The sequence below is a fragment of the Notolepis coatsorum genome (genome assembly GCF_963971535.1).
Source record: "Notolepis coatsorum genome assembly, chromosome: 1".
Lineage (NCBI taxonomy): Eukaryota > Metazoa > Chordata > Actinopteri > Aulopiformes > Paralepididae > Notolepis > Notolepis coatsorum.
The window spans coordinates 195,596,334-195,620,667 of NC_140165.1; the positions used below are offsets into that span (position 1 = coordinate 195,596,334).

The window sequence follows — 24,334 nt, forward strand, 5'->3', positions numbered from 1 at the left end:
CTGGCTACCCTACATCCAAGAGTAAGAAAACTGGCATTAAAACTGGAGTTGCACTGTGTGGCTCCCCACTGCTCCTAAAAGGTTAGGATGGGACAAATGCAGAAGACTAAAGGTACAATTTAACTTATAATGTTACCTGAATGCAATAACAATGGTGCGGACAAAACGGAAACCATATTTGGTACGGTAGATCGTGTCACACTGCAAGAAACAAGTTACAAAAATGAAGACAATTAAAAGTGACTACTACAATGGTTTGAACATTCAACCCCTATGACACTAAACGTATCAAGGGTGTGATTTGTGTAACAAAGAGTGAGTGGGCAGAATATGTTTGTAATTGTTTGGGAGGTAATAGGGGCAGCCAATCAGACCTGCTTTGTTCAAATATCATGTTCAAATATAGTACTGTACAGCAAGTCAGAAACTGCTACTGAAAAGTGGACATTAATAAAACTATTATTGTCACATTATTACATTTTCTTTTAGCCCTGAGGCTCATTAAAATGTACTCCACAGTGCACACAAAGTAGATTTTACTGAGCTTCACTCAGCTTGTAAAGACAGGAGCTTGAGCCCATTGACTTTGCATTGGTTTGTGGTTAAGTAGTCAGAGCTTGTGTGAGGAACAGCATAGATTATATGCTGAGAAAGGACTCAACCGATCAACATCATCTTAAGGAAGAAATAGGGCTAATGTTCCAAATATAAGAACTATCTCTTTAACTAAATTAGCTATGTGCTTTCTTTAGCTAGTGGTCATATTATTTAGGCCAGTAACTAGACCAGCTGATGTGAGAGGGTTAAATACACTGAGTGATGTGGATTTCTATCAATATAATTATACATGAGATGTTTTATACAATGGTGGCCATTGTAACATTACTTTCAAGGAGGAATTATTTCAGAACTTTGCATTTATATCAGTTGCCATATATGATTAAAATATTGATTAACTCAATAATTTTGATCTGTAATGAGGCTCCGGCTGTGCAGTGATCTGAAACTATTCGATATACCTACAGCAAATCAGAATTGAGTATTTACAGAGGCCATGGTAGATCTATAGTATAGCCAGTTGTCTTTGCCACTAGATAATTGTAGAAATATAATGGCAACAGTGATCACGTACAGTATTAAGGCAGGCGTTTCCTTCTATCCAAATTGGCTGCAGCTTATCACAATCGTAGTTGTTTTCAACAAAAAAGTTATTAGAGATGAAAGGCAGGGACAAACAAGCGTATCCCTCAAATCCCATCAAAGCAGTCGGACAATTTAGACTATACCATTAAAGATGTGAAAAGCTACATTCTCAATATGAGGTTCGAGACTTACCACTGTGACAATACTGTGTTCCAGTTCTTGATATTCTGAACTCTGACTGTCCTCGTAAGCTGGTATAAATACTTGCAGTATGTGAATTTTTAAGGCCACAACTTGAGAAGGAGCTGCTGTTGTAGTTGTAGTAGGTGCTGCAGTCATGGTGTTTATTGTGGTTGTAGTTGGCACAGTAGTTGTGGTAGTTGGTGCTGTAGTTGTGGTAGTTGGTACAATCATAGTGGTAGTTGGTGCAGTAGTAGTGGTAGTTGGTACAGTAGTAGTGATGGTTTGTGCAGTAGTAGTGGTAGTTGGTACAGTAGTTGTGGTAGTTGGTACAGTAGTAGTAATCTGTACAGTGGTTGTGGTAGTTTGAAGAGTAGTTGGTACAATAGTAATGGTACTTGGTGCAGTAATTGTGGTAATTGGTGCAGTATCTGTGGTAGTTGGTGCAGTAAGTGTGTTAGTTGGTGCAGTAGTAGTGGTAGTTGGTACAGTAGTCGTGGTAGTTGGTGCAGTGGTGAGTGCTTGTGGGATTCCTGTGAAGAAAACATTTTTCTTTTAAAACATCTCATCGTATGAAACATCAGTTTTCTCATACTGTCTCTCTGGGTGGCACTCTCTTCATATCAACTAAGAACTTTCATAATTTCCATTATATCAATGTATGTAGTTAGTTCAAATGAAAATAAAACAATGGCTTTCAAGATTGTTTGAATATACTTGACTTAAGTCCATTTAAGTTTCACATACGAGTAGTAGATGCAGTTGGTGCAGTAGTAGTGGTGGTTTGTACAGTAGTTGTAGTGGTTGGCACTCTAGTTGTAATAGTTGGTACAGTAGTTGTGGTAGTTGGTACAGTAGTAGTAATCTGTACAGTGGTTGTGGTAGTTGGAATAGTAGTTGGTACAATAGTAGTGGTACTTGGTGCAGTAATTGTGGTAGTTGGTGCAGTAACTGTGGTAGTTGGTGCAGTAAGTGTGTTAGTTGGTGCAGTAGTAGTGGTAGTTGGTGCAGTAGTAGTGGTAGTTGGTACAGTAGTAGTGGTAGTTGGTACAGTAGTAGAGGTAGTTGGTGCAGTAGTAGAGGTAGTTGGTGCAGTAGTAGAGGTAGTTGGTGCAGTAGTAGATGTAATTTGTGCAGTAATAGATGCAGTTGGTGTAGTAGTAGTGATGGTTTGTACAGTAGTTGTAGTGGTTGGCACTCTAGTTGTAATAGTTGGTATTTTAGTTGTGGTAGTCGGTATAGTAGTAGTAATATGTACAGTGGTTGTGGTAGTTTGAAGAGTAGTTGGTACAATAGTAATGGTACTTGGTGCAGTAGTAGTGGTAGTTGGTGCAGTAACTGTGGTAGTTAGTGCAGTAGTAGTGGTAGTTGGTGCAGTAGTAGAGGTAGTTGGTGCAGTAGTAGCAGTAGTTGGTGCAGTAGTTGTGTTAGTTTGGGCAGTAGTAGTGGTAGTGTGTGCAGTAGTAGTGGTGGTTGGTACAGTAGTAGTGGTAGTGTGTGCAGTAGTAGTGGTGGTTGGTACTCTAGTTGTGGTGGTTAGTACAGTAGTTGTGGTAGTTGGTACAGTAGCAGTAATCTGTACAGTGGTTGTGGGAGTTGGTAGAGTAGTTGTGGTAGTTGGTACAATAGTAGTGGTACTTGGTACAGTGAGTGTGGTAGATGGTGCAGTAATTGTGGTAGTTGGTATAGTAGATGTAGTAGTTGGTACAGTTGTAATATGTGCAAAAGTAGTTGTAGCAGTAGTGGTACTTGATGCAATAAGTGGTACAGTAGTTGTGGTAGTTGGTGCACTTGGTGTGGTAGTTAGTAGAGTAGTAGTGGTAGACGGTACAGTAGAAGTGGTAGTTGGTGCAGTATAAGTGGTAGTTAGTACAGTAGAAGTGATAGTTGGTACAGTAGAAGTGGTAGTTGGTATGGTAGTAGTCATAGGTGGTGCAGTAGTTATGGTAGTTGGTGCAGTAGTAGTGGTTGTTAGTACACTAGTTGTGTTAGTTGGTGCAGTAGTAGTGATGGTTTGTACAGTAGTTGTAGTGGTTGGTAATCTAGTTGTAATAGTTGGTATTTTAGTTGTGGTAGTCGGTACAGTAGTAGTAATCAGTACAGTGTTTGTGGTAGTTTGAAGAGTAGTTGGTACAATAGTAATGGTACTTGGTGCAGTAATTGTGGTAGTTGGTGCAGTAACTGTGGTAGTTAGTGCAGTAACTGTGGTAGTTGGTGCAGTAGTAGTGGTAGTTGGTGCAGTAGTAGTGGTAGTTGGTGCAGTAGTAGTGGTAGTTGGTGCAGTAGTAGAGGTAGTTGGTGCAGTAGTAGCAGTAGTTGGTGCACTAGTTGTGTTAGTTTGGGCAGTAGTAGTGGTGGTTGGTACAGTAGTTGGGGTGGTTGGTACAGTAGTTGGGGTGGTTGGTACTCTAGTTGTGGTAATTAGTACAGTAGCTGTGGTAGTTGGTACAGTAGCAGTAATCTGTACAGTGGTTGTGGGAGTTGGTAGAGTAGTTGTGGTAGTTGGTACAATAGTAGTGGTACTTGGTACAGTGAGTGTGGTAGATGGTGCAGTAATTGTGGTAGTTGGTATAGTAGATGTAGTGGTTGGTACAGTTGTAATATGTGCAAAAGTAGTTGTAGCAGTAGTGGTACTTGATGCAATAAGTGGTACAGTAGTTGTGGTAGTTGATGCACTTGGTGTGGTAGTTGGTAGGGTAGTAGTCATAGGTGGTGCAGTAGTTATGGTAGTTGGTGCAGTAGTAGTGGTTGTTAGTACACTAGTTGTGTTAGCTGGTGCACTAGTTGTGGTTGTTAGTACACTATTTGTGTTAGTTGGTGTAGTAGTAGTGATGGTTTGTACAGTAGTTGCAGTGGTTGGTACTCTAGTTGTAATAGTTGGTATTTTAGTTGTGGTAGTCGGTACAGTAGTAGTAATCAGTACAGTGGTTGTGGTAGTTTGAAGAGTAGTTGGTACAATAGTAATGGTACTTGGTGCAGTAATTGTGGTATTTGGTGCAGTAACTGTGGTAGTTGGTGCAGTAATTGTGGTAGTGTGTGCAGTAGTAGTGGTAGTTGGTGCAGTAGTAGTGGTAGTTGGTGCAGTAGTAGTAGTGGTTGGTACAGTAGTAGTGGTAGTTGGTGCAGTAGTAGTAGTGGTTGGTACAGTAGTAGTGGTAGTTGGTACAGTAGTAGTGGTAGTTGGTACAGTAGTAGTGGTAGTTGGTGCAGTAGTAGTAGTGGTTGGTACAGTAGTAGTGGTAGTTGGTACAGTAGTAGTGGTAGTTGGTACAGTAGTAGTGGTAGTTGGTATAGTAGTTGTGTTAGTCTGTAAAGTAGTAGTAATCTGTACAGTAGTTGTGGTAGTTTGAAGAGTAGTTGGTACAATAGTAGTGGTACTTGGTGCAGTAATTGTGGTAGTTGGTGCAATAACTGTGGTAGTTGGTGCAGTAAGTGTGTTAGTTGGTGCAGTAGTAGTGGTAGTTGGTACAGTAGTTGTGGTAGTTGGTGCAGTGGTGACTGCTTGTGGGGTTCCTGTGAAGAAAACATTTTTATTTTAAAACATCTCATCGTATGAAACATCAGTTTTCTCGTACTGTATCTCTGGGTGGCACTCTCTTCATATCAACTAAGGATTTTTTTTATCTACTTTTTCTCCCATTTTTCTATTTTTTTCCCATCCCAATTTCGTATTGTCCAATTCTACCCTCCCCTGTCTCGAACGCTGTTAGGCCATGCCTCCCACAGGCCGGCTGCAATGTGGACAAAGCCTTGCATCACGTGTCCCCTCCGGTACACGAGGAGGCAGCCGTCGCATCTTTTCACCTGCACAGCGCGATCTCTCAGTGGCGAGGGTCTGCATGGGAGGGTCACGCCGCCCCTGTTGCTTCCTGGTTCTGCTGCGCAGGCGCACCAACCGACCTGTAGGAGTCGCTGTCCACAACGTCCGATCCCCACCCACCAGCTTCCCACCCCTAACACTGCCAATTGTGTTAGTATGAAAGACCAGCCAAGCTGGTAGCAATGCCGAGAGCTGGGCTCGAACCCAGCATCTCCTGCATTAGTGGCGAGCGCCTTGCCCACTGCGCCACTTAGCCGCCCCTCAACTAAGCATTTTTATAATTTACATTATCAATGTCTGTAGTTAGTTAAAATGAAAATAAAACAGTAGCTTTCAAGATTGTTTGAATATACTTGACTTAAGTCCATTTAAGTTTCACATACGAGTAGTAGATGTAGTTGGTGCAGTAGTGGTGGTAGTTGGTGCACTTGCTGTGGTAGTTAGTAGAGTAGTAGTGGTAGTTGGTACAGTAGTATCAGTGGTAGTTGGTAAGGTAGTAGTGATAGGTGGTGCAGTAGTTATGGTAGTTGGTACAGTAGTAGTGGTAGTTGGTGCACTTGGTGTGGTAGTTGGTACAGTAGTAGTGGTAGTTGGTGCAGTAGTAGTGGTTGTTAGTACACTAATTGTGTTAGTTGGTGCAGTAGTAGTGATGGTTTGTACAGTAGTTGTAGTGGTTGGTACTCTAGTTGTAATAGTTGGTATTTTAGTTGTGGTAGTCGGTACAGTAGTAGTAATCAGTACAGTGGTTGTGGTAGTTTGAAGAGTAGTTGGTACAATAGTAATGGTACTTGGTGCAGTAATTGTGGTAGTTGGTGCAGTAATTGTGGTAGTTGGTGCAGTAGTAGTGGTAGTTGGTGCAGTAGTAGTGGTAGTTGGTGCAGTAGTAGAGGTAGTTGGTGCAGTAGTAGAGGTAGTTGGTGCAGTAGTAGCAGTAGTTGGTGCACTAGTTGTGTTAGTTTGGGCAGTAGTAGTGGTGGTTGGTACAGTAATTGGGGTGGTTGGTACTCTAGTTGTAGTGGTTAGTACAGTAGTTGGGGTGATTGGTACAGTAGCAGTAATCTGTACAGTGGTTGTGGGAGTTGGTAGAGTAGTTGTGGTAGTTGGTACAATAGTAGTGGTACTTGGTACAGTGAGTGTGGTAGATGGTGCAGTAATTGTGGTAGTTGGTATAGTAGATGTAGTGGTTGGTACAGTTGTAATATGTGCAAAAGTATTTGTAGCAGTAGTGGTACTTGATGCAATAAGTGGTACAGTAGTTGTGGTAGTTGGTGCACTTAGTGTGGTAGTTAGTACAGTAGAAGTGGTAGTTGGTACAGTAGAAGTGGTAGTTTGTAGGGTAGTAGTCATAGGTGGTGCAGTAGTTATGGTAGTTGGTGCAGTAGTAGTGGTTGTTAGTACACTATTTGTGTTAGTTGGTGCAGTAGTAGTGATGGTTTGTACAGTAGTTGTAGTGGTTGGTACTCTAGTTGTAATAGTTGGTATATTAGTTGTGGTAGTCGGTACAGTAGTAGTAATCAGTACAGTGGTTGTGGTAGTTTGAAGAGTAGTTGGTACAATAGTAGTGGTACTTGGTGCAGTAATTGTGGTAGTTGGTGCAGTAACTGTGGTAGTTGGTGCAGTAATTGGGGTAGTGTGTGCAGTAGTAGTGGTAGTTGGTGCAGTAGTAGTTGTGGTTGGTACAGTAGTAGTGGTAGTTGGTACAGTAGTAGTGGTAGTTGGTACAGTAGTAGTGGTAGTTGGTACAGTAGTTGTGTTAGTATGTAAAGTAGTAGTAATCTGTACAGTAGGTGTGGTAGTTTGATGAGTAGTTGGTACAATAGTAGTGGTACTTGGTGCAGTAATTGTGGTAGTTGGTGCAATAACTGTGGTAGTTGGTGCAGTACGTGTGTTAGTTGGTGCAGTAGTAGTGGTAGTTGGTACAGTAGTTGTGGTAGTTGGTGCAGTGGTGACTGCTTGTGGGGTTCCTGTGAAGAAAATTTTTCTTTTAAAACATCTCATTGTATGAAACATCAGTTTTCTCGTACTGTATCTCTGTGTGGCACTCTCTTCATATCAACTAAGCATTTTATTTTTTTTTATCTACTTTTTCTCCCATTTTTCTATTTTTCTCCCATCCCAATTTCGTATTGTCCAATTCTACCCTCCCCTGTCTCGAACGCTGTTAGGCCATGCCTCCCACAGGCCGGCTGCAATGTGGACAAAGCCTTGCATCACGTGTCCCCTCCGGTACACGAGGAGGCAGCCGTTGCATCTTTTCACCTGCGCGCACCAACTGACCTGTAGGAGTCGCTGTCCACAACGTCCGAACCCCACCCACCAGCTTCCCACCCCTAACACTGCCAATTGCGTTAGTATGAAAGACCAGCCAAGCTGGTAGCAATGCCGAGAGCTGGGCTCGAACCCAGCATCTCCTGCATTACTGGCGAGCGCCTTGCCCACTGCGCCACTTAGCCGCCCCTCAACTAAGCACTTTTATAATTTACATTATATCAATGTCTGTAGTTAGTTCAAATGAAAATAAAACAGTAGCTTTCAAGATTGTTTGAATATACTTGACTTAAGTCCATTTAAGTTTCACATACGAGTAGTAGATGTAGTTGGTGCAGTAGTGGTGGTAGTTGGTGCACTTGGTGTGGTAGTTAGTAGAGTAGTAGTGGTAGTTGGTACAGTAGAAGTGGTAGTTGGTATGGTAGTTGTGATAGGTGGTGCAGTAGTTATGGTAGTTGGTGCACTTGCTGTGGTAGTTAGTAGAGTAGTAGTGGTAGTTGGTACAGTAGTATCAGTGGTAGTTGTTAGGGTAGTAGTCATAGGTGGTGCAGTAGTTATGGTAGTTGATACAGTAGTAGTGGTAGTTGGTGCACTTGGTGTGGTAGTTGGTACAGTAGTAGTGGTAGTTGGTGCAGTAGTAGTGGTTGTTAGTACAGTCGTTGTAGTGGTTGGTACTCTAGTTGTAATAGTTGGTATATTAGTTGTGGTAGTCGGTACAGTAGTAGTAATCAGTACAGTGGTTGTGGTAGTTTGAAGAGTAGTTGGTACAATAGTAGTGGTACTTGGTCCAGTAATTGTGGTAGTTGGTGCAGTAACTGTGGTAGTTGGTGCAGTTATTGTGGTAGTGTGTGCAGTAGTAGTGGTAGTTGGTGCAATAGTAGAGGTAGTTGGTGCAGTAGTAGCGGTAGTTGGTGCAGTAGTTGTGTTAGTTTGTGCAGTAGTAGTGGCATTTGGTGCACTAGTTGTGGCATTTGGTACAGTCGTTGGGGTGGTTGGTACTCTAGTTGTGGTGGTTAGTACAGTAGTTGGGGTGGTTGGTACTCTAGTTGTGGTAGTTAGTACAGTAGTTGTGGTAGTTGGTACAGTAGCAGTAATCTGTACATTGGTCGTGCGAGTTCGTAGAGTAGTTGTGGTAGTCGGTACAATAGTAGTAATCTGTACAGTGGTTGTGGTAGTTTGAAGAGTATTTGGTACAATAGTAATGGTACTTGGTGCAGTAATTGTGGTAGTTGGTGCAGTAATTGTGGTAGTGTGTGCAGTAGTAGTGGTAGTTGGTGCAGTTGTAGTGGTAGTTGGTGCAGTATTAGTGGTGGTTGGTAGAATAGTAGAGGTAGTTGGTGCAGTAATAGTGGTAGTTGGTGCAGTTGTAGTGGTAGTTGGTGCAGTATTAGTGGTGGTTGGTACAATAGTAGAGGTAGTTGGTGCAATAGCTGTGGCATTTGGTGTAGTAATAGTGATATTTGGTGCATTAGTAGTGGCTTTTGGTGCAATAATAGTTGCATTTGGTGCTCTAGTGGTGGCATTTGGTGCTCTAGTGGTGGCATTTGGTGTAGTAATAGTGATATTTGGTGCACTAGTTGTGGCATTTGGTGCACTAGTTGTTGTGGTATTTGGTGTACTAGTTGTGGCATTTAATGCACTAGTTGTGGCAATTGGGGAACTCGTTGTGGTATTTGGTGTAGTATATGTGGCGTTTGATGCACTAGTTGTGGCATTTGGTGCACTAGTTGTGGCATTTGGTGTAGTAAAAGTGATATTTGGTGTACTAGTAGTGTCATTTGGTGCAGTAATAGTTGCATTTGGTGCACTGGTAGTGGCATTTAATGCGCTACTTGTTGCATTTGGTGCACTAGTTGTTGCGTATGCAGTAGTAGTAGTAGTAGTAATAGTAATTGGTGCAGAAGTAGTTGTAGAAGTACTATTGCTTGATGCAATAGTTTGTACAGTAGTTGTGGTAATTGGTGTAGTATTAGTGGCATTTGGTGCACTAGTGGTGGCATTTCCTGTATTCATAATTACATTTGGTGCACTAGTGGTGGCATTTCCTGTATTCATAATTACATTTGGTGCACTAGTGGTGGCATTTTCTGTATTCATAGTGACATTTGGTGCACTAGTAATGGTACTTGGTGGAGTAATTGTGGTAGTTGGTGCAGTAATTGTGGTAGTTTGTGCAGTAGTAGTGGCATTTGGTACAGTAGTATCAGTGGTAGGTACAGTAGTAGTGGTGGTTGGTACTCTAGTTGTGGTAGTTAGTACAGTAGTTGTGGTATTTGGTACAGTAGCAGTAATCTGTACAGTGGTTGTGGGAGTTTGTAGAGTAGTTGTGGTAGTTGGTACAATAGTAGTGGTACTTGGTACAGTAAGTGTGGTAGATGGTGCAGTAATTGTGGTAGTTTTAGTGGTTGGTACAGTTGTAATATGTGCAGAAGTAGTTGTAGCAGTAGTGGTACTTGATGCAATAATTGGTACAGTAGTTGTGGTAGTTGGTGCACTTGGTCTGGTAGGTAGTAGAGTAGTAGTGGTAGTTGGTACAGTATAAGTGGTAGTTGGTATGGTAGTAGTGATAGGTGATGCAGTAGTTATGGTACTTGGTACAGTAGTAGTGGTTGTTAGTACACTAGTTGTGGCATTTGGTGCGCTAGTTGTGGCATTTAATGCCGTAGTGGTGGCCTTTGGTGAACTAGTTATGGTATTTGCTGTAGTATATGTAGCGTTTGATGCACTAGTTGTGGCATTTGGTGAACTAGTTGTTGCATTTGGTGTACTAGTGGTGGCCTTTGGTGAACTAGTTGTGGCATTTGGTGCACTAGCTTTGGCTTTTGGTGCAATAGCTGTGGCATTTGGTGTAGTAATAGTGATATTTGGTGCATTAGTAGTGGCTTTTGGTGCAATAATAGTTGCATTTGGTGCTCTAGTGGTGGCATTTGGTGCTCTAGTGGTGGCATTTGGTGCTCTAGTGGTGGCATTTGGTGTAGTAAAAGTGATATTTGGTGTACAAGTAGTGTAATTTGGTGCAGTAATAGTTGCATTTGGTGCACTGGTAGTGGCATTTAATGCGCTACTTGTTGCATTTGGTGCACTAGTTGTTGCGTATGCAGTAGTAGTAGTAGTAGTAGTAATAGTAATTGGTGCAGAAGTAGTTGTAGAAGTACTGTTGCTTGATGCAATAGTTTGTACAGTAGTTGTGGTAATTGGTGTAGTATTAGTGGCATTTGGTGCACTAGTGGTGGCATTTCCTGTATTCATAATTACATTTGGTGCACTAGTGGTGGCATTTTCTGTATTCATAGTGACATTTGGTGCACTAGTAGTGGCATTTGGTGCCGCAATAGTGGCATTTGGTGCAGTAGTAGTGGCATCGAATGCACTAGTTGTGGCATTTGGTGCAGTAATAGTAGCCTTTGGTGCAGTAGTAGTGGCATCTGGTGTAGTAATAGTGGCATTTGGTGCAGTCATAGTGGCATTTGTTGCAGTAGCAGTGGCATTTGGTGCATTACTTATGGCATTTGGTGCACTAGTAGTGGCATATGTAATAGTAATTGTAATTGGTGCAGAAGTAGTTGTAGAAGTACTGTTACTTGATGCAATAGTTGGCACAGTAGTTGTGGTAATTGGTGCTTTAGTTGTGGTAGTTGGTACAGTAGCTGTGTTAGTTTGTGCAGTAGTAGTGGTAGTTGGTACAGTAGTAGTAGTAGTAGTAGTAGTAGTAGTAGTAGTAGTAGTAGTTGGTACAGCATTTGTGGTAGATGGTACAGTAGTTGTAGTAGTTGGTAGAATAGTTGTGGTAGTTCCTACAGTAATAGTGGTAGATGGTGCAGTAGTTTTGGTAGTTGGTTCAGTAACTGCAGTAGTTGTTGTAGTGGCAGTTTGTATTGTAGTAATAGTAGTACTAGTAGTAGTAATAGTGGTAATAGTAGTAGTAATAGTGGTAATTGGTGAATAAGTAGTTGTAGCAGTCGTGGTACGTGATGCAATAGTTGGTATAGTAGTAGCGGTAATTGATAAAGTCATGGTTCTTGCAGCGGGTGTGATAATAGCTGTTGAAGTAACAGTGGTGGCTGCGTGTAGGGTTCCTGTGAGGACAACATTTGTCTTTTAAAACATCTCATCCTATGAAACATCACTTTTCTCATACTGTATATCTGGGTGGCACTCTCCTCTCATATCAACTAAGAACTTTCATAATTGCCATGATATCAATGTCGGTAACTGTGGGTTAATAACAGCAGCATAATATGATGTAGATGAAAAAACAGCAATACCTTGTATTATAGGGACTGCTACCTTATAATTTCATGGAGTTGTAATTAACATAACACAAGGATTCAATGTCCCCGATTACATAAATGGAAGCCATATTCAACCTAATCTACTCTCATTAACTGTCAATCTAAATTAATGTGTGCAGAAACCTTTTATTTTTCATCAGTGTGAGATTATGTGCAAAATAAATCACCATTGTGTTTAGGTGAATTGCCTTTTTAAGGCCCAATAGAGAAACTTTTGAGGGGTGAAAAATAAACCTTAGATGTGTTGACTTTCATGGTTTTCTGTGGTGATTAAGGAACATTTCAGTGGTGAATTGGCAGAAAATAAATAAAATAACACACATTAGAATGATTGTTACATTGATGTACTTTGTATTGCTTACGTATGGCATCCACGGAGATAGAGTCTGTTTCAATGCTGAAAGTTGTGATACTATTTGCTGCATTGATCAAAACGTTTGCCACCTGAGTGTCATTCACCAATGTTGATGCAAATGCAACATCCATGGTATTGATGATTGAGCCATTGCTGGAAAGATTAATATTATATTAATACACATACATTTAATTATAATTATTTTTTTGGTCCACTTTTTCTCCTTATTTTCTATTTTTCTCCCATCCCAATTTCGTGTTTCAAATTCTCCCCTCCCCTGTCTTGAACGTTGCTCGACTATGCCCCCCACTGGTCGGTTGTAGGGAGGATAGAAGCCTTGCATCATGTGTCCCCTCCGGTACATGAGGAGGCAGCCTGTCACATCTTTTCTCCTGCCAGTGCGGACTCTCGTTGGCGAGGTGTAACGCATGGGAGGCTCACATTACCCCCGCCACTTCCTGTCTCTGCTGTGCAGGCGTCCCCCAACCGACCTGTAGGAGTCGCTGTCCACAACGTCCAAACTACCACCCATCAACTTCCACCCACTGGCTCTGCCAATTGAGCCAGTATGATGGCCGGCCCAAGCCGGAGGCAAGGCTGACACCCGGATTCGATACCGGAGTCTCTTGCATTGGTGACGAGCACAATCTCCGCTGCGCCACCCAGCCACACCATTTAATTATAATTCTGTAATTCAATGTATAATGTATTTATATAACAGTACATACCTGAATGCTACCACTGTCAAACTGTTGAAAGATATGAATTCTGCTTGGTAAAGAGATTCAAGCTACAGGAATGAAAACAAAATCATGTGTTAATTGGTTAGTGAATTTGGTTTACCTGGGCAATGGTTTTAAATGCATTTGCATGTAACTGTGAAAACATGACAATAGCATGCATAGGCATTATAACATACATTGTATTTAAACATGTCAAACACCTCCTATATTCCTCTAGTATCATTGTATCAAACATAATAAGGAAAAAAGGTGTATTACACCCTATTATAATGGGGTGTAATAAGCAGTTATATATCATATAGCTTACGCTCTGCGCTCTTAGTGGAACTATCCCTTTATCCAATCTAGCACTGAATAATTTTTCTCCACATGTACACACCCATCCGCCTGGCCACACCCACATGCGCTCCTCTACATAAGCGGGGTCGTGGCCATACTAACAGCTCCTTCCTTATTTTCACCAGCGACAAGTGTCTGTATACACCACTTGAGTTTAGTGCCAAAATAGTTGTTGGAAAGGAGCTGCGTTGGAGAAAAGGAGCTGCGTTGACATTATATCTTTGTTTTCTCTCTCACTATTTTTCGAGGAAATACAGCGATAATGTCTTCGCCACCGGAGTGTCTAGAAAATGATGATCATTCTGACTTCCACCGGCGCTTCGTATTAGGGGCTTGCGTCGCTGAGCAATCCCCGCCGGCATTGCCTCCGGCTCTGCAGCTGGACACTTTGCTTGGGAGGCGATCGCCGTGTGGGGGCTGACGGCCTCTCTGGGCCGGTGCTGTTTTTGCGACGCGGGCACCAGCTGTGTCGGTTGTGGGGGGAACGACTACACAGCTTACGAGGTCGGCTCCAGGCTGGGATCCTTTTCGCTGGCACTTAGCGACGTGGAGGGGGTTCTAGTTTGATGCCCCACGTTAACATTAGTTCCTCCTCAAGTAAGAGCTTTGTTTTCCTGGGACCGTGATTCCGAATCTGCGGTTCAATTCCCCGGGTCTTTGGACAAACGGATACCCACTGTCGCCGTGCTGGCCCCGATTTTCAAGATGAAAAGCACCCGGTGCGAGGGAGGTGAGCTTGGTGTTCGTTATGAGAATATCTCCATGCTCAAGTGGGCTATAGTCCGCGGGGGACTTGTTGCCGACACCGCTGTGTCTGGTAAACACCGCTCTGAAGAGGGACGTGTGTTGCCTTTTTTCCCTTTTTTTCTTCGGATGAGAAGAGGAAAAGACAGCGGCTGTCTGAAGTGGCCTGTATTGCTTTTCTCACGTTGTGCCGTTTTCAGTAGTAGCCGCTTAGCTTGCTCTGCGTGAGCTAGTGGCTAGCGACAGCCGGGTTGAGCTAACTGTTAGCCAGTTAGCTGTTAGCTGCGACGTTACCTGCTGGCTGCGCTCGGCTGGGAACATTAGCTTGATGCTATCAGTTAGCCTAGAGTTAGCTGTTTAGCTTGTGCTACAACCATTGGCGTAGCCGTGAGAATAGCAGGCCCTGGCACTCTGACTACGACATCATCTTTGACAGAAGATGTAGTCGGGCCTGCGCCATGACCGGCTCCGGCCATAGCTTCTTTTGGCCTTGCCAGCGAGAGGCCTTCGTCAACGTGGAGACCAACCTGTGTTGCGGCCTTTCACCCTGCGTTCCTTGGTGCAGGTAAGATGTCCATTGGACATTACCCGACTCCTTCCTTCCCCTCCTGAATGTTTTTATTAATAACGATGTCTTTGTCTACAAAACATATGTTACTTCACTACATTTGGAGATACAACGTGTGCTGTGTGTGAATTGTCTTGGTCGCTTTGTATAGCTTGGGTTAGCGTTGGCCATCTCTACCTAGGAACAGCGTTGTTTTTTACGTGAGTAAAAATGAACTGTTTTTTTTTGTTGGATGATGAGAAGTTGTGTGTCTTCATGTAACGTTTAGACAACGTGGCTGAGCCCACAACTGGCTGGGTTACCCTACAATGCTGTGCATAGTGGCGATCGAGGGCTGAGTCCCTTTCTTAGCTTGTTATTCTTACTTGAGGGTAATGATGACAATAACAAGTGGCAAGTTTTTTTCACACATAAGCAGAGCTGTGCCTGTTCAAACAAGGTGCATGATGTAAAGCTTACTCTACACATTTTGCGTCGTATCAGGGGTAAGGTGGTGAGGGGTGGGTGAAATTATTCCCCGGTTTGCCCCTGGGCCCCCCCCCCCCCCCCCTCAAATATGATTTTGTTTACAAAATGTGTGTTGATTCACTATATTTTTGGGGATATGGTGTAAATCCCTCAGCTTCTGCTGGGGTTGTGCTCTTGCTTAGAGAGACAATTTCTCTGAAAATTGTTTGGTCGCTGTCATGTAGACTTAGCAAGGCCTGTGACCAGTACTTAATCGAGGACTTATGTCTTCTCTCATCATAACAACGGCGTTCCTCTTACAGTAGTGAGAGTGTACTTTTGCCCTTTTTTTGTTGTGATGGAGGGTTGTGTGTATCGTATTCACGATTAGGATCCACAACTGGGTTAGGTGTTGGCCTACAGAAGTTACATGTGTAAGCTCTTGTACCAGGGCCCTTGGCCCCTCTCTTGGTCTGTGTTTTTTTTCTTCCTTTAGGGTAAAGGTGTAAAAATTCAGGTGGCAGGTTCGCACATGAGCCTGAAGCCAGGTATAAAACCAGTTTTTGCACAGGCGAGGTTATCGTCTGTGGCTGGCGTGCAGAATGTGAAGCTGTTACCTTAACAGGTATAAATGCGCTTCATGTAGCACGCTATGACTGGTGTCATGGCTCTGCTTTGTCATTGCATCGTATCGGGTGAGGGGTCATGAGGGGTGGGCTGATCAAATCCTTCCCCCCCTTTTACTGATTGGCCGGGATGTGGGACCTCCTGCCTGGCAGTTTTCCCTGTCGGCTGAGGGGCAGCGCGTCACAGGGAAGGGGGGTTCCCTGGTTCCACTCCCTGTTAGGATGGGTGGGTCACGGGATTTCCCCCCCGGCCATGGGATACGTCACTGTTTCAAGTTTCAAGTTCAAGTTTCAAGTTTCTTTAATAGTTGTCATACAGAAGTACAGAATACTTTTATACAAAATGCTTCTTACTGTTACGCTCCAGAGACTGTGCTAGACAAGATAAGTATCAAATAACATAGTATAGCATGTAAATTAGAAGTAGAAAATGAGGTCACAGTGTTCAGTATAGACATATGTACAATGTTCGATGCAGAATAGACGTAACTGAGTTACCATATAATATACAATACTATGCAGTGTACTAATATACAATACTATATAGTGCAAAGCAGAAATGGGATGAGGTACAATTTAGGTACAATTTACAGTAAGGTGTACGAGTTGTAGTGCAATCCTTTATCAATAAATATAAAGTGTGGGGAGTGGGTGCTACAGTGTGTTTGTTTAAAGTGAGTGTGTGCTATAAAGTGTGGGGAGTGGGTGCTACAGTGTGTTTGTTTAAAGTGAGTGTGTGCGTGTGGATGTGTGTGCTATGTGCGTTTGATGGTTGTTGTGTAGTGTTCATTGTTCGTTGAGCAGCCTGATGGCCTGGGGATAGAAGCTTCTTCTGAGTCTTTCTGTGCTCGCCTTGAGACTCCGGTATCGCTTGCCTGACCGCAGCAGTTCAATGAGGCAGTTGTTCGGGTGACTGGAGTCCTTAATGATTCTCTTAGCCTTGCCCCTGCACCGCTTGTTGTAAATGTTCTGGAGGGTGGGGAGCCCCCCTCCAATTGTGCGTTCGGCTGAACGCGTCACTCTTTGTAGTCTGCTTCGGTCTTGTGCAGTGCTATTCCCAAACCAGGAGGTGATGTTGCCAGTCAGGATGCTCTCTATTGTACATGAGTAGAAGTTCTTAAGGATCTTCTGACTGACTTGGAACTTCCTTAGGCGCCTGAGGAAGTAGAGGCGTTGTCGTGCCTTCTTCACAACACTGTCAATGTGTGTGGTCCATGTCAAGTCCTCGGATGTGTAGGCTCCAAGGTACTTAAAGCTGTTCACTCTCTCAACCGGTGCCCCGTCGATGCTGAGGGGGCTGTAGTCCTTGACCCCCGACCTCCTGAAGTCCACAATCATCGTCTTTGTTTTGCTGACGTTCAGGGAGAGGCTGTTTTCCTGGCACCATCCCGCCAGGACCTTGACCTCATCCAGGTAGGCCCTCTCGTCGTTTGCAGAGCTCAGGCCCACCACCACTGTGTCGTCAGCAAATTTGATGATTGTGTTGCTACTCCGCTGAGCCACACAGTCGTGTGTGTACAGGGAGTAGAGGAGGGGACTCAGAACACAGCCCTGGGGGGCCCCTATGTTGAGGGTGATGGATGAGGAGGTGCAGTTGCCTGCTCTCACCACCTGGGGTCTGCCCGTCAGGATGCGTTTCCTATTGGCCAGGAGACGTCCGTGTGCTGCAGACCGCTGTCTTTGTCAAAGTTGGATGATGCGTTGCATTCGAAAACTTCTCTGCTCTGCTCTCTATTACAGTGTGTATTGGGCTGTTGGTCACTTGGCCCTATTATTATTGCATGTATCTTTTTTGCATGTATCTCACGTGGAGGTCTCTCTGGGGGAACTTCTGTCTTCCCCTCTTATGTGAGGAGCGGAATTGACGGGGTTGCCCTCAGTCGCGTCATATAAGGCCCGTGGCTGTGTCTTATTGACCGGCTTCCTGCTGCTCGTCCCAGACAGCATGGAGGGGACGTCGTCTGGTGTTTTCTTGTTAGAATTCACCATTGATGTGTTTCGGGTTCTTGACGTGCATATAGCGCTGGCCCTGGGTGCTTCCTATGTGGAAGCACTGTTTTGGGCCGGCACGCCTTTGTTGCCCAATTCATAGAAACAAAGTTTTTTATGCAGGCGTCTAGGAAGGACATTTTTTATCTCTACCGAGCGCCGGTGCAAGACTCGATGACTCGCGTGCATCTCTGGGGGGAGATGACGGAGTAGATCATTACATTGGCGGAGGGGTCTCACGCCCATGAGGTGGGCCACCAGGAGCAGCGCATTCACGTTCTGTCCATCTTGGTGGCGCCCTCTGTGATGTTTTAGATCAACATGCGTACCTACGCCCCTCTTAGGACTGGGGATGGCAGAGTAACTAGGACGCGGGACTGGTTCTGGTCACGCCGGACCAAGTCAGTTAACCTGTTGTCCGCCGGGGCGCAGATCTGCTGTTCTGATACCCCGAAGGACTTTGTGCTTTTCCGGGGGGAAAATGCCGGGTCGGTCCGGGCTTCGCAGGGATTGATGTCGTGGATCAGTGTGTCATGTGTATGCCACTACGGCTTGCCCATAACAGTGACGTGTTTGGTCCATACTGTGTTGTACCTTGCGCTGTGTTAGGGGGCCTGGTCCTTCTCCATTGTGTCACTCCTCCCTCCCCCTGCTGGGCAGGTATGGGAGGGGGCTGTCGAGGTGGTTCCTGTCAACCCCTCTAGGCATCCCTGTGTAGGTCTCGGTCCGCCAGGCCCAGGTCTGGACTCAATCCCGTCGACCTGTTGGCCTGGGTTAACCCTTTTGAAAACTGAAACACTCTGTTTCTAGGTTTTTCTTGGTGGGTTAAGGGAACAACCGCCTCCTGTTAAACTAAACATAGGGGGGTGGTTGGTTCCCCGGTGTGTTGATAGCGGAGTCGACTCTCGGATTAGGCCGGGCTTGTGCCCCCGCACTTTTCATGACGTCTGCCAATCATGTCAGCCTTCTCTGCCTCGGACTCTCTAGGGCAGGGGTCTCAAACTCGCGGCCCGCGGGATGATATTTTGCGGCCCCCTACTGGACATCAAAGTGTAGTGTTAATGCGGCCCGTGCACTACTGTTTGCCGAGTCGTTGCGCGAGAGTTGGAAGTTTTATTTATTTGATCACTTGTAGGCTACCATAGCGCAGGCTCATGACAGCAACGTTATGTTAGTGACTTGGTTGAAACGTGATTCCGGAGTGATATGATATCAAGTAAAGTGGAAGCAAATGCATCCTCGCTATCTCTCTCCTCTGCGAGCAGTGCTGCGCGCTGTCCGCCTGCAATGCCACCGTCTGTCTGTGTACGAGTCTGGTCCAATCACATACGCGTCCCGTCAGCGTTTTTCCCCCTCACCCACAGTCTGCGAATCAGAGGCAGAGTAGGGGAGTAGGGCGGGTCTTCACGGACTGCATGTCGTCTCTCTCTTTCAGTTCAAGTCGGAGCAGAGTTGACAGCGCATCTACAGTAAACTCACTCCCAGTTTTATCTCTGTGAGATAAATGTAGCTATTAGCCTATTTTCGCCAGCAGGCAGCCAGCAGAAAAATATGGCATTTTCAAAGATGGTCAGTAAAAGAAAAGTCGACTGCAATTCAAAGGTGAATGGACGGAAAAAGTCCCAGCCAGGGGCGTAGCTGGAGATTCTGGGCCCCATGAAAGAATCAATTTGTGGGCCCCCAATCTATTAAAAAATGTGGGGCCCCCAATCTATAAATAATTTGGGGCATTTATTTATTGATGAAAACACATAATATGGTTTTTACCTATTTTTTTTTATAAACAGCTTTGTGATAGAATAAAAAAAATGCACAGTGCATTTCTGTGAGGTTTTGCCCGCTGCTCACTACCTTTTCTCTGTCTTCTTTAAGCCTACTGTTAGGAATTCCCTATTCTCTGTCTTCTTTAAGCCTACTGTTAGGAATTCCCTACTCACTCTCTCTAGCCCCCACCCTCTCGTTCCTTACCCTTAGTGGCCACACCTGTTTGATATTCTATTATCTCTCGCACCTGTGGTGGCAGGCTAATTAGTCCCCCTGTGGGCTTTAAATACCAGGGCGCTTCCCCTCGTTTTGGCGTGGGGTCGTGTTGTATACTTGCCGAGTCATATTCTCTAAACATCTAGACTCTTTCGGGAGATCCTCTGTCTGCCTATTCTGTTCCATTCTCCGGCGTCGAGATGTTTGCTCCAGCCTTCGCCAGCTGTCGCCGTTGCCTGTGGGGGAGACTGGTCTGCGCTCCCTGTACTTCCACGGGAGGCACCCCAGCGTTCCACTACAGACCCCCGCGCAGCTGTTCGTCCTGACGCACATCCAGACCAGCGCAGACGCTCTCCAGTCCTCAGCGCGCAACGCGCATTTTCCAAGGACGCTCGAGCTTGGCACGCTCTCCAGACCAGCGCGCAACGCGCATCTTCCAAGAACCTTCGAGCTTGGCACGCTCCTCCGTACCAGCGCACTGACGCGCATCTTCCAGACCTTCGAGCTTGGCACGCTCCTCCGTACCAGCGCACTGACGCGCATCTTCCAGACCTTCGAGCTTGGCACGCTCCTCCGTACCAGCGCACAGACGCGCATCTTCCAGACCTTCGAGTTTGGCACACTCCTCCTCGCAGACGCACCCCGAGGCGTCTCTCTGTTCCGACGCGCACACCAAGGTGTGGCGCGCACTCTGTTCCTCGGCTCCAACAGCGGCTACCCGGTGGACGATGCCCTCGCCACCGCCACTGTTCCGACGCGCACACCAAGGTGTGGCGCGCACTCTGTTCCTCGGCTCCAACAGCGGCTACCCGGTGGACGATGCCCTCGCCACCGCCACTGTTCCGACGCGCACACCAAGGTGTGGCGCGCACTCTGTTCCTCGGCTCCAACAGCGGCTACCCGGTGGACGATGCCCTCGCCACCGCCACTGTTCCGACGCGCACACCAAGGTGTGGCGCGCACTCTGTTCCTCGGCTCCAACAGCGGCTACCCGGTGGACGATGCCCTCGCCACCGCCACTGTTCCGACGCGCACACCAAGGTGTGGCGCGCACTCTGTTCCTCGGCTCCAACAGCGGCTACCCGGTGGACGATGCCCTCGCCACCGCCACTGTTCCGACGCGCACACCAAGGTGTGGCGCGCACTCTGTTCCTCGGCTCCGACAGCGGCTACCCGGTGGACGACATCCTCGTCACCGCCGCTGTTCCAGCACCCTGTTCCTCGGCTCCGACAGCGGCTACCCGGTGGACGACATCCTCGTCACCGCCGCTGTTCCAGCACTCTGTTCCTCGGCTCGGACAGCCAGCCACCCGGTGGCGATGCCCTCGCCCCGTTGCTGTCCCTGTACCTTTACGCATACGCCTGGGTGAGTTTTGATTGTGATGTCACTCACTCAGCGTAATGCCCCTTGCCCCCGTTCCCGCTGCTGTCCCTGTACCTTTACGCATACGCCTGGGTGAGTTTTGATTGTGATGTCACTCACTCAGCGTAGTGTCCTTGCCCCCGTTTCCCGCTGCTGTTCCTGTACCTTTACGCATACGCCTGGGTGAGTTTTGATTGTGATGTCACTCTCCCAGCGTATTGCCTCTGTTAGTTAGTTTGGACATTTCATCTCCCAGCGTATTGCCTCTGTTAGTTAGTTTGGACATTTCATCTCCCAGCGTAATGCCTCTGTTTTTGGTTCTCACTTAGAATAGTATTTTTGGACTTTACATCTCCCCCTGTGTGTTTGTCACACGAAGATATTATTACTTTGTTCACTTTGTTATTTGGACTGTTCTGCACCTGCTCTGTTTTTTCCCCTTTTGTGCATTAACTATCTCCTCTGTCCTGCAGAGCGGCCCAGATGATTTCCACCAGTCCTCCCAGTTCCTCCCTGTTTCCCAGCCCGCCTCCGCGGGCCTCAGTCCCCTCTGTGCCCTAGTTCTCCCCTTTTCTAGTTCCACCTAGTTCCTGGTCCCAAGTTCTCCCCTTCTAGTTCCACCTAGTTCCTTGTCCCTAGTTCCCCTAGTCCCCGTTTCTCCTGTTCCCTAGCTCTCCTAGTCCCTAGTCCTCTCTCCCTAGTTCTCCTTGTCCCTGGTTTACCTAGTCTCTAGTTCCTCTGTCCCAAGGCGTTCCCTTAACCTTCCCTTAGGCGTTCCCTTACTTTCCCTTAGTGTTCCCTTTTTCCTGCCCGCCTCTTAAAGGCACCTTTCCTTCCCCTCATATTATATTCCTGTATTTGTGATTCTCCCTTAAAGGGACAGTGCCCTTTTCCCTGTATTTCCCTGTTGTTCAATAAATATCTGTTTCTTGGCAAACCATCATACCTGTCTTGTGTTGTGCGATTGGGGTCGGTTACAAACCATAACAGTACGACCCCACCAAGTCTACGACCCCAGCCAGCACAGACTGTGTATGTTGAGTTTGCCTTTTTTTTTCTTGTCCCCTCTAGCTCCCCTGTTAGCCCTGTTAGCTTCCCTGTTAGCCCAGTTTAGCTTCCTTGTTAGTCCTGTTTAGCTTCCTTGTTAGTCCTGTTTAGCTCCCTTGTTAGCCTGTTACTCCCCTGTTTAGCCCAGTTTAGCTTCCCTGTTTAGCTTGTTAGTCTCCCCGGTTAGCTCCCCTGTTTGCTTCCCGTTTTGCCCTGTTTGACCCCCCTGTAGCTAGCCATGCCCTGGCGGCTAACCCAGTCCCTCAGCAGAGCCCCTGTCTGCTAGTCTTGCCCCGGCTGCTAGCACAGCCTCTATGTTTATGCAGCCCTTGCTGCTGGCATGGGCCCTGTAGCTAGCCATGCCCTGGCAGCTAACCCAGTTTCCCTCTGCATGGCCCCGGTCTGCTAGCTTGGCCCCGGCTGTTAGCACAGCCTCTATGTTAATGCAGCCTTGCAGCTGGCATAGGCCCTGTAGCTAGCCAGGCCCAAGCAGCTAACCCGGTCCCTCTGCATGGCCTCCACTTTTTTGTGTAGTTTCTCCCACTGCTAGGACTGCCCTTCAGCTGGCAAGGTCAGTATTCCCACAGCTAGGACTGTCCTTCCAGCTAGCTTGTTCTCTCATGCTGGTTCAGCCCTGTCTGCCAGCCTAGCTCCGGCAGCTAGCGCAGCCTCTATGTAGATGTAGCAGTACAGCTAGCATAGGCCCTGTAGCTATCAGTGCCTTGGCAGCTACCCTTTCCCTCTGCTAGCCTAGCTCGGCAGCTAGCGCAGCCTCTATGTTGATGTAGCAGTACAGCTAGCATAGGCCCTGTAGCTATCAGTGCCCTGGCAGCTACCCTTTCCCTCTGCTAGCCTGGCTCCGGCAGCTTGCGCAGCCTCTATGTTGATGTAGCAGTACAGCTAGCATAGGCCCTGTAGCTATCAGTGCCCTGGCAGCAACCTTCCCTCTGCTAGCCCTTTCCCGGTGCTACCATGGTTACCCCTTTGCTACCCTGCTTGCCCCTCAGTTCCTCTAGACCAGTTGCTCTAGACCAGTTCTCTAGACCCAGTTCCTCTAGACCAGTTCCTCTAGACCAGTTCTCTAGACCAGTTCTCTAAACCAGTTCTCTAGACCAGTTCTCTAGCCCAGTTCTCTAGACCAGTTCTCTAGACCAGTTCTCTAGACCAGTTCCTCTAGACTAGTTCTCTAGACCCAGTTCCTCTAGACCAGTTCCTCTAGACCAGTTCCCCCAGTTACCCCTCGGCGACCCTGTTTCTTTTGCTAGCCCCACTCTTGTGGTGGCTTCCCCTGCTGGCTTGGCCAGTACCTCTTGTTTTGCCCCCTGCCACTCTGTCTGTATTTGTTTTGGGTCGCCGGGTGGCTCCCGTTGGAGGGGGGGATACTGTGAGGTTTTGCCCGCTGCTCACTACCTTTTCTCTGTCTTCTTTAAGCCTACTGTTAGGAATTCCCTATTCTCTGTCTTCTTTAAGCCTACTGTTAGGAATTCCCTACTCACTCTCTCTAGCCCCCACCCTCTCGTTCCTTACCCTTAGTGGCCACACCTGTTTGATATTCTATTATCTCTCGCACCTGTGGTGGCAGGCTAATTAGTCCCCCTGTGGGCTTTAAATACCAGGGCGCTTCCCCTCGTTTTGGCGTGGGGTCGTGTTGTATACTTGCCGAGTCATATTCTCTAAACATCTAGACTCTTTCGGGAGATCCTCTGTCTGCCTATTCTGTTCCATTCTCCGGCGTCGAGATGTTTGCTCCAGCCTTCGCCAGCTGTCGCCGTTGCCTGTGGGGGAGACTGGTCTGCGCTCCCTGTACTTCCACGGGAGGCACCCCAGCGTTCCACTACAGACCCCCGCGCAGCTGTTCGTCCTGACGCACATCCAGACCAGCGCAGACGCTCTCCAGTCCTCAGCGCGCAACGCGCATTTTCCAAGGACGCTCGAGCTTGGCACGCTCTCCAGACCAGCGCGCAACGCGCATCTTCCAAGAACCTTCGAGCTTGGCACGCTCCTCCGTACCAGCGCACTGACGCGCATCTTCCAGACCTTCGAGCTTGGCACGCTCCTCCGTACCAGCGCACTGACGCGCATCTTCCAGACCTTCGAGCTTGGCACGCTCCTCCGTACCAGCGCACAGACGCGCATCTTCCAGACCTTCGAGTTTGGCACACTCCTCCTCGCAGACGCACCCCGAGGCGTCTCTCTGTTCCGACGCGCACACCAAGGTGTGGCGCGCACTCTGTTCCTCGGCTCCAACAGCGGCTACCCGGTGGACGATGCCCTCGCCACCGCCACTGTTCCGACGCGCACACCAAGGTGTGGCGCGCACTCTGTTCCTCGGCTCCAACAGCGGCTACCCGGTGGACGATGCCCTCGCCACCGCCACTGTTCCGACGCGCACACCAAGGTGTGGCGCGCACTCTGTTCCTCGGCTCCAAC

The 24,334-nt window shown here is 46.8% G+C and overlaps 1 protein-coding gene across 1 annotated transcript in view; it reads right to left on the minus strand.

Annotated features, from left to right (window-relative positions):
- LOC311246031 (uncharacterized protein) overlaps window positions 1–24,334 on the minus strand; it is a 40,251-nt gene that overhangs the window by 11,018 nt on the left and 4,899 nt on the right. The window contains exons 3-6 of the mRNA XM_084336097.1: window positions 12,787–12,848; window positions 12,066–12,211; window positions 1,336–1,856; window positions 137–201 (exon numbers count right to left, since the gene is read on the minus strand). Of these exons, the coding sequence (XP_084192223.1) occupies window positions 137–201; window positions 1,336–1,856; window positions 12,066–12,211; window positions 12,787–12,848 (794 nt within the window). The remainder of the gene's footprint in view (window positions 1–136; window positions 202–1,335; window positions 1,857–12,065; window positions 12,212–12,786; window positions 12,849–24,334) is intronic.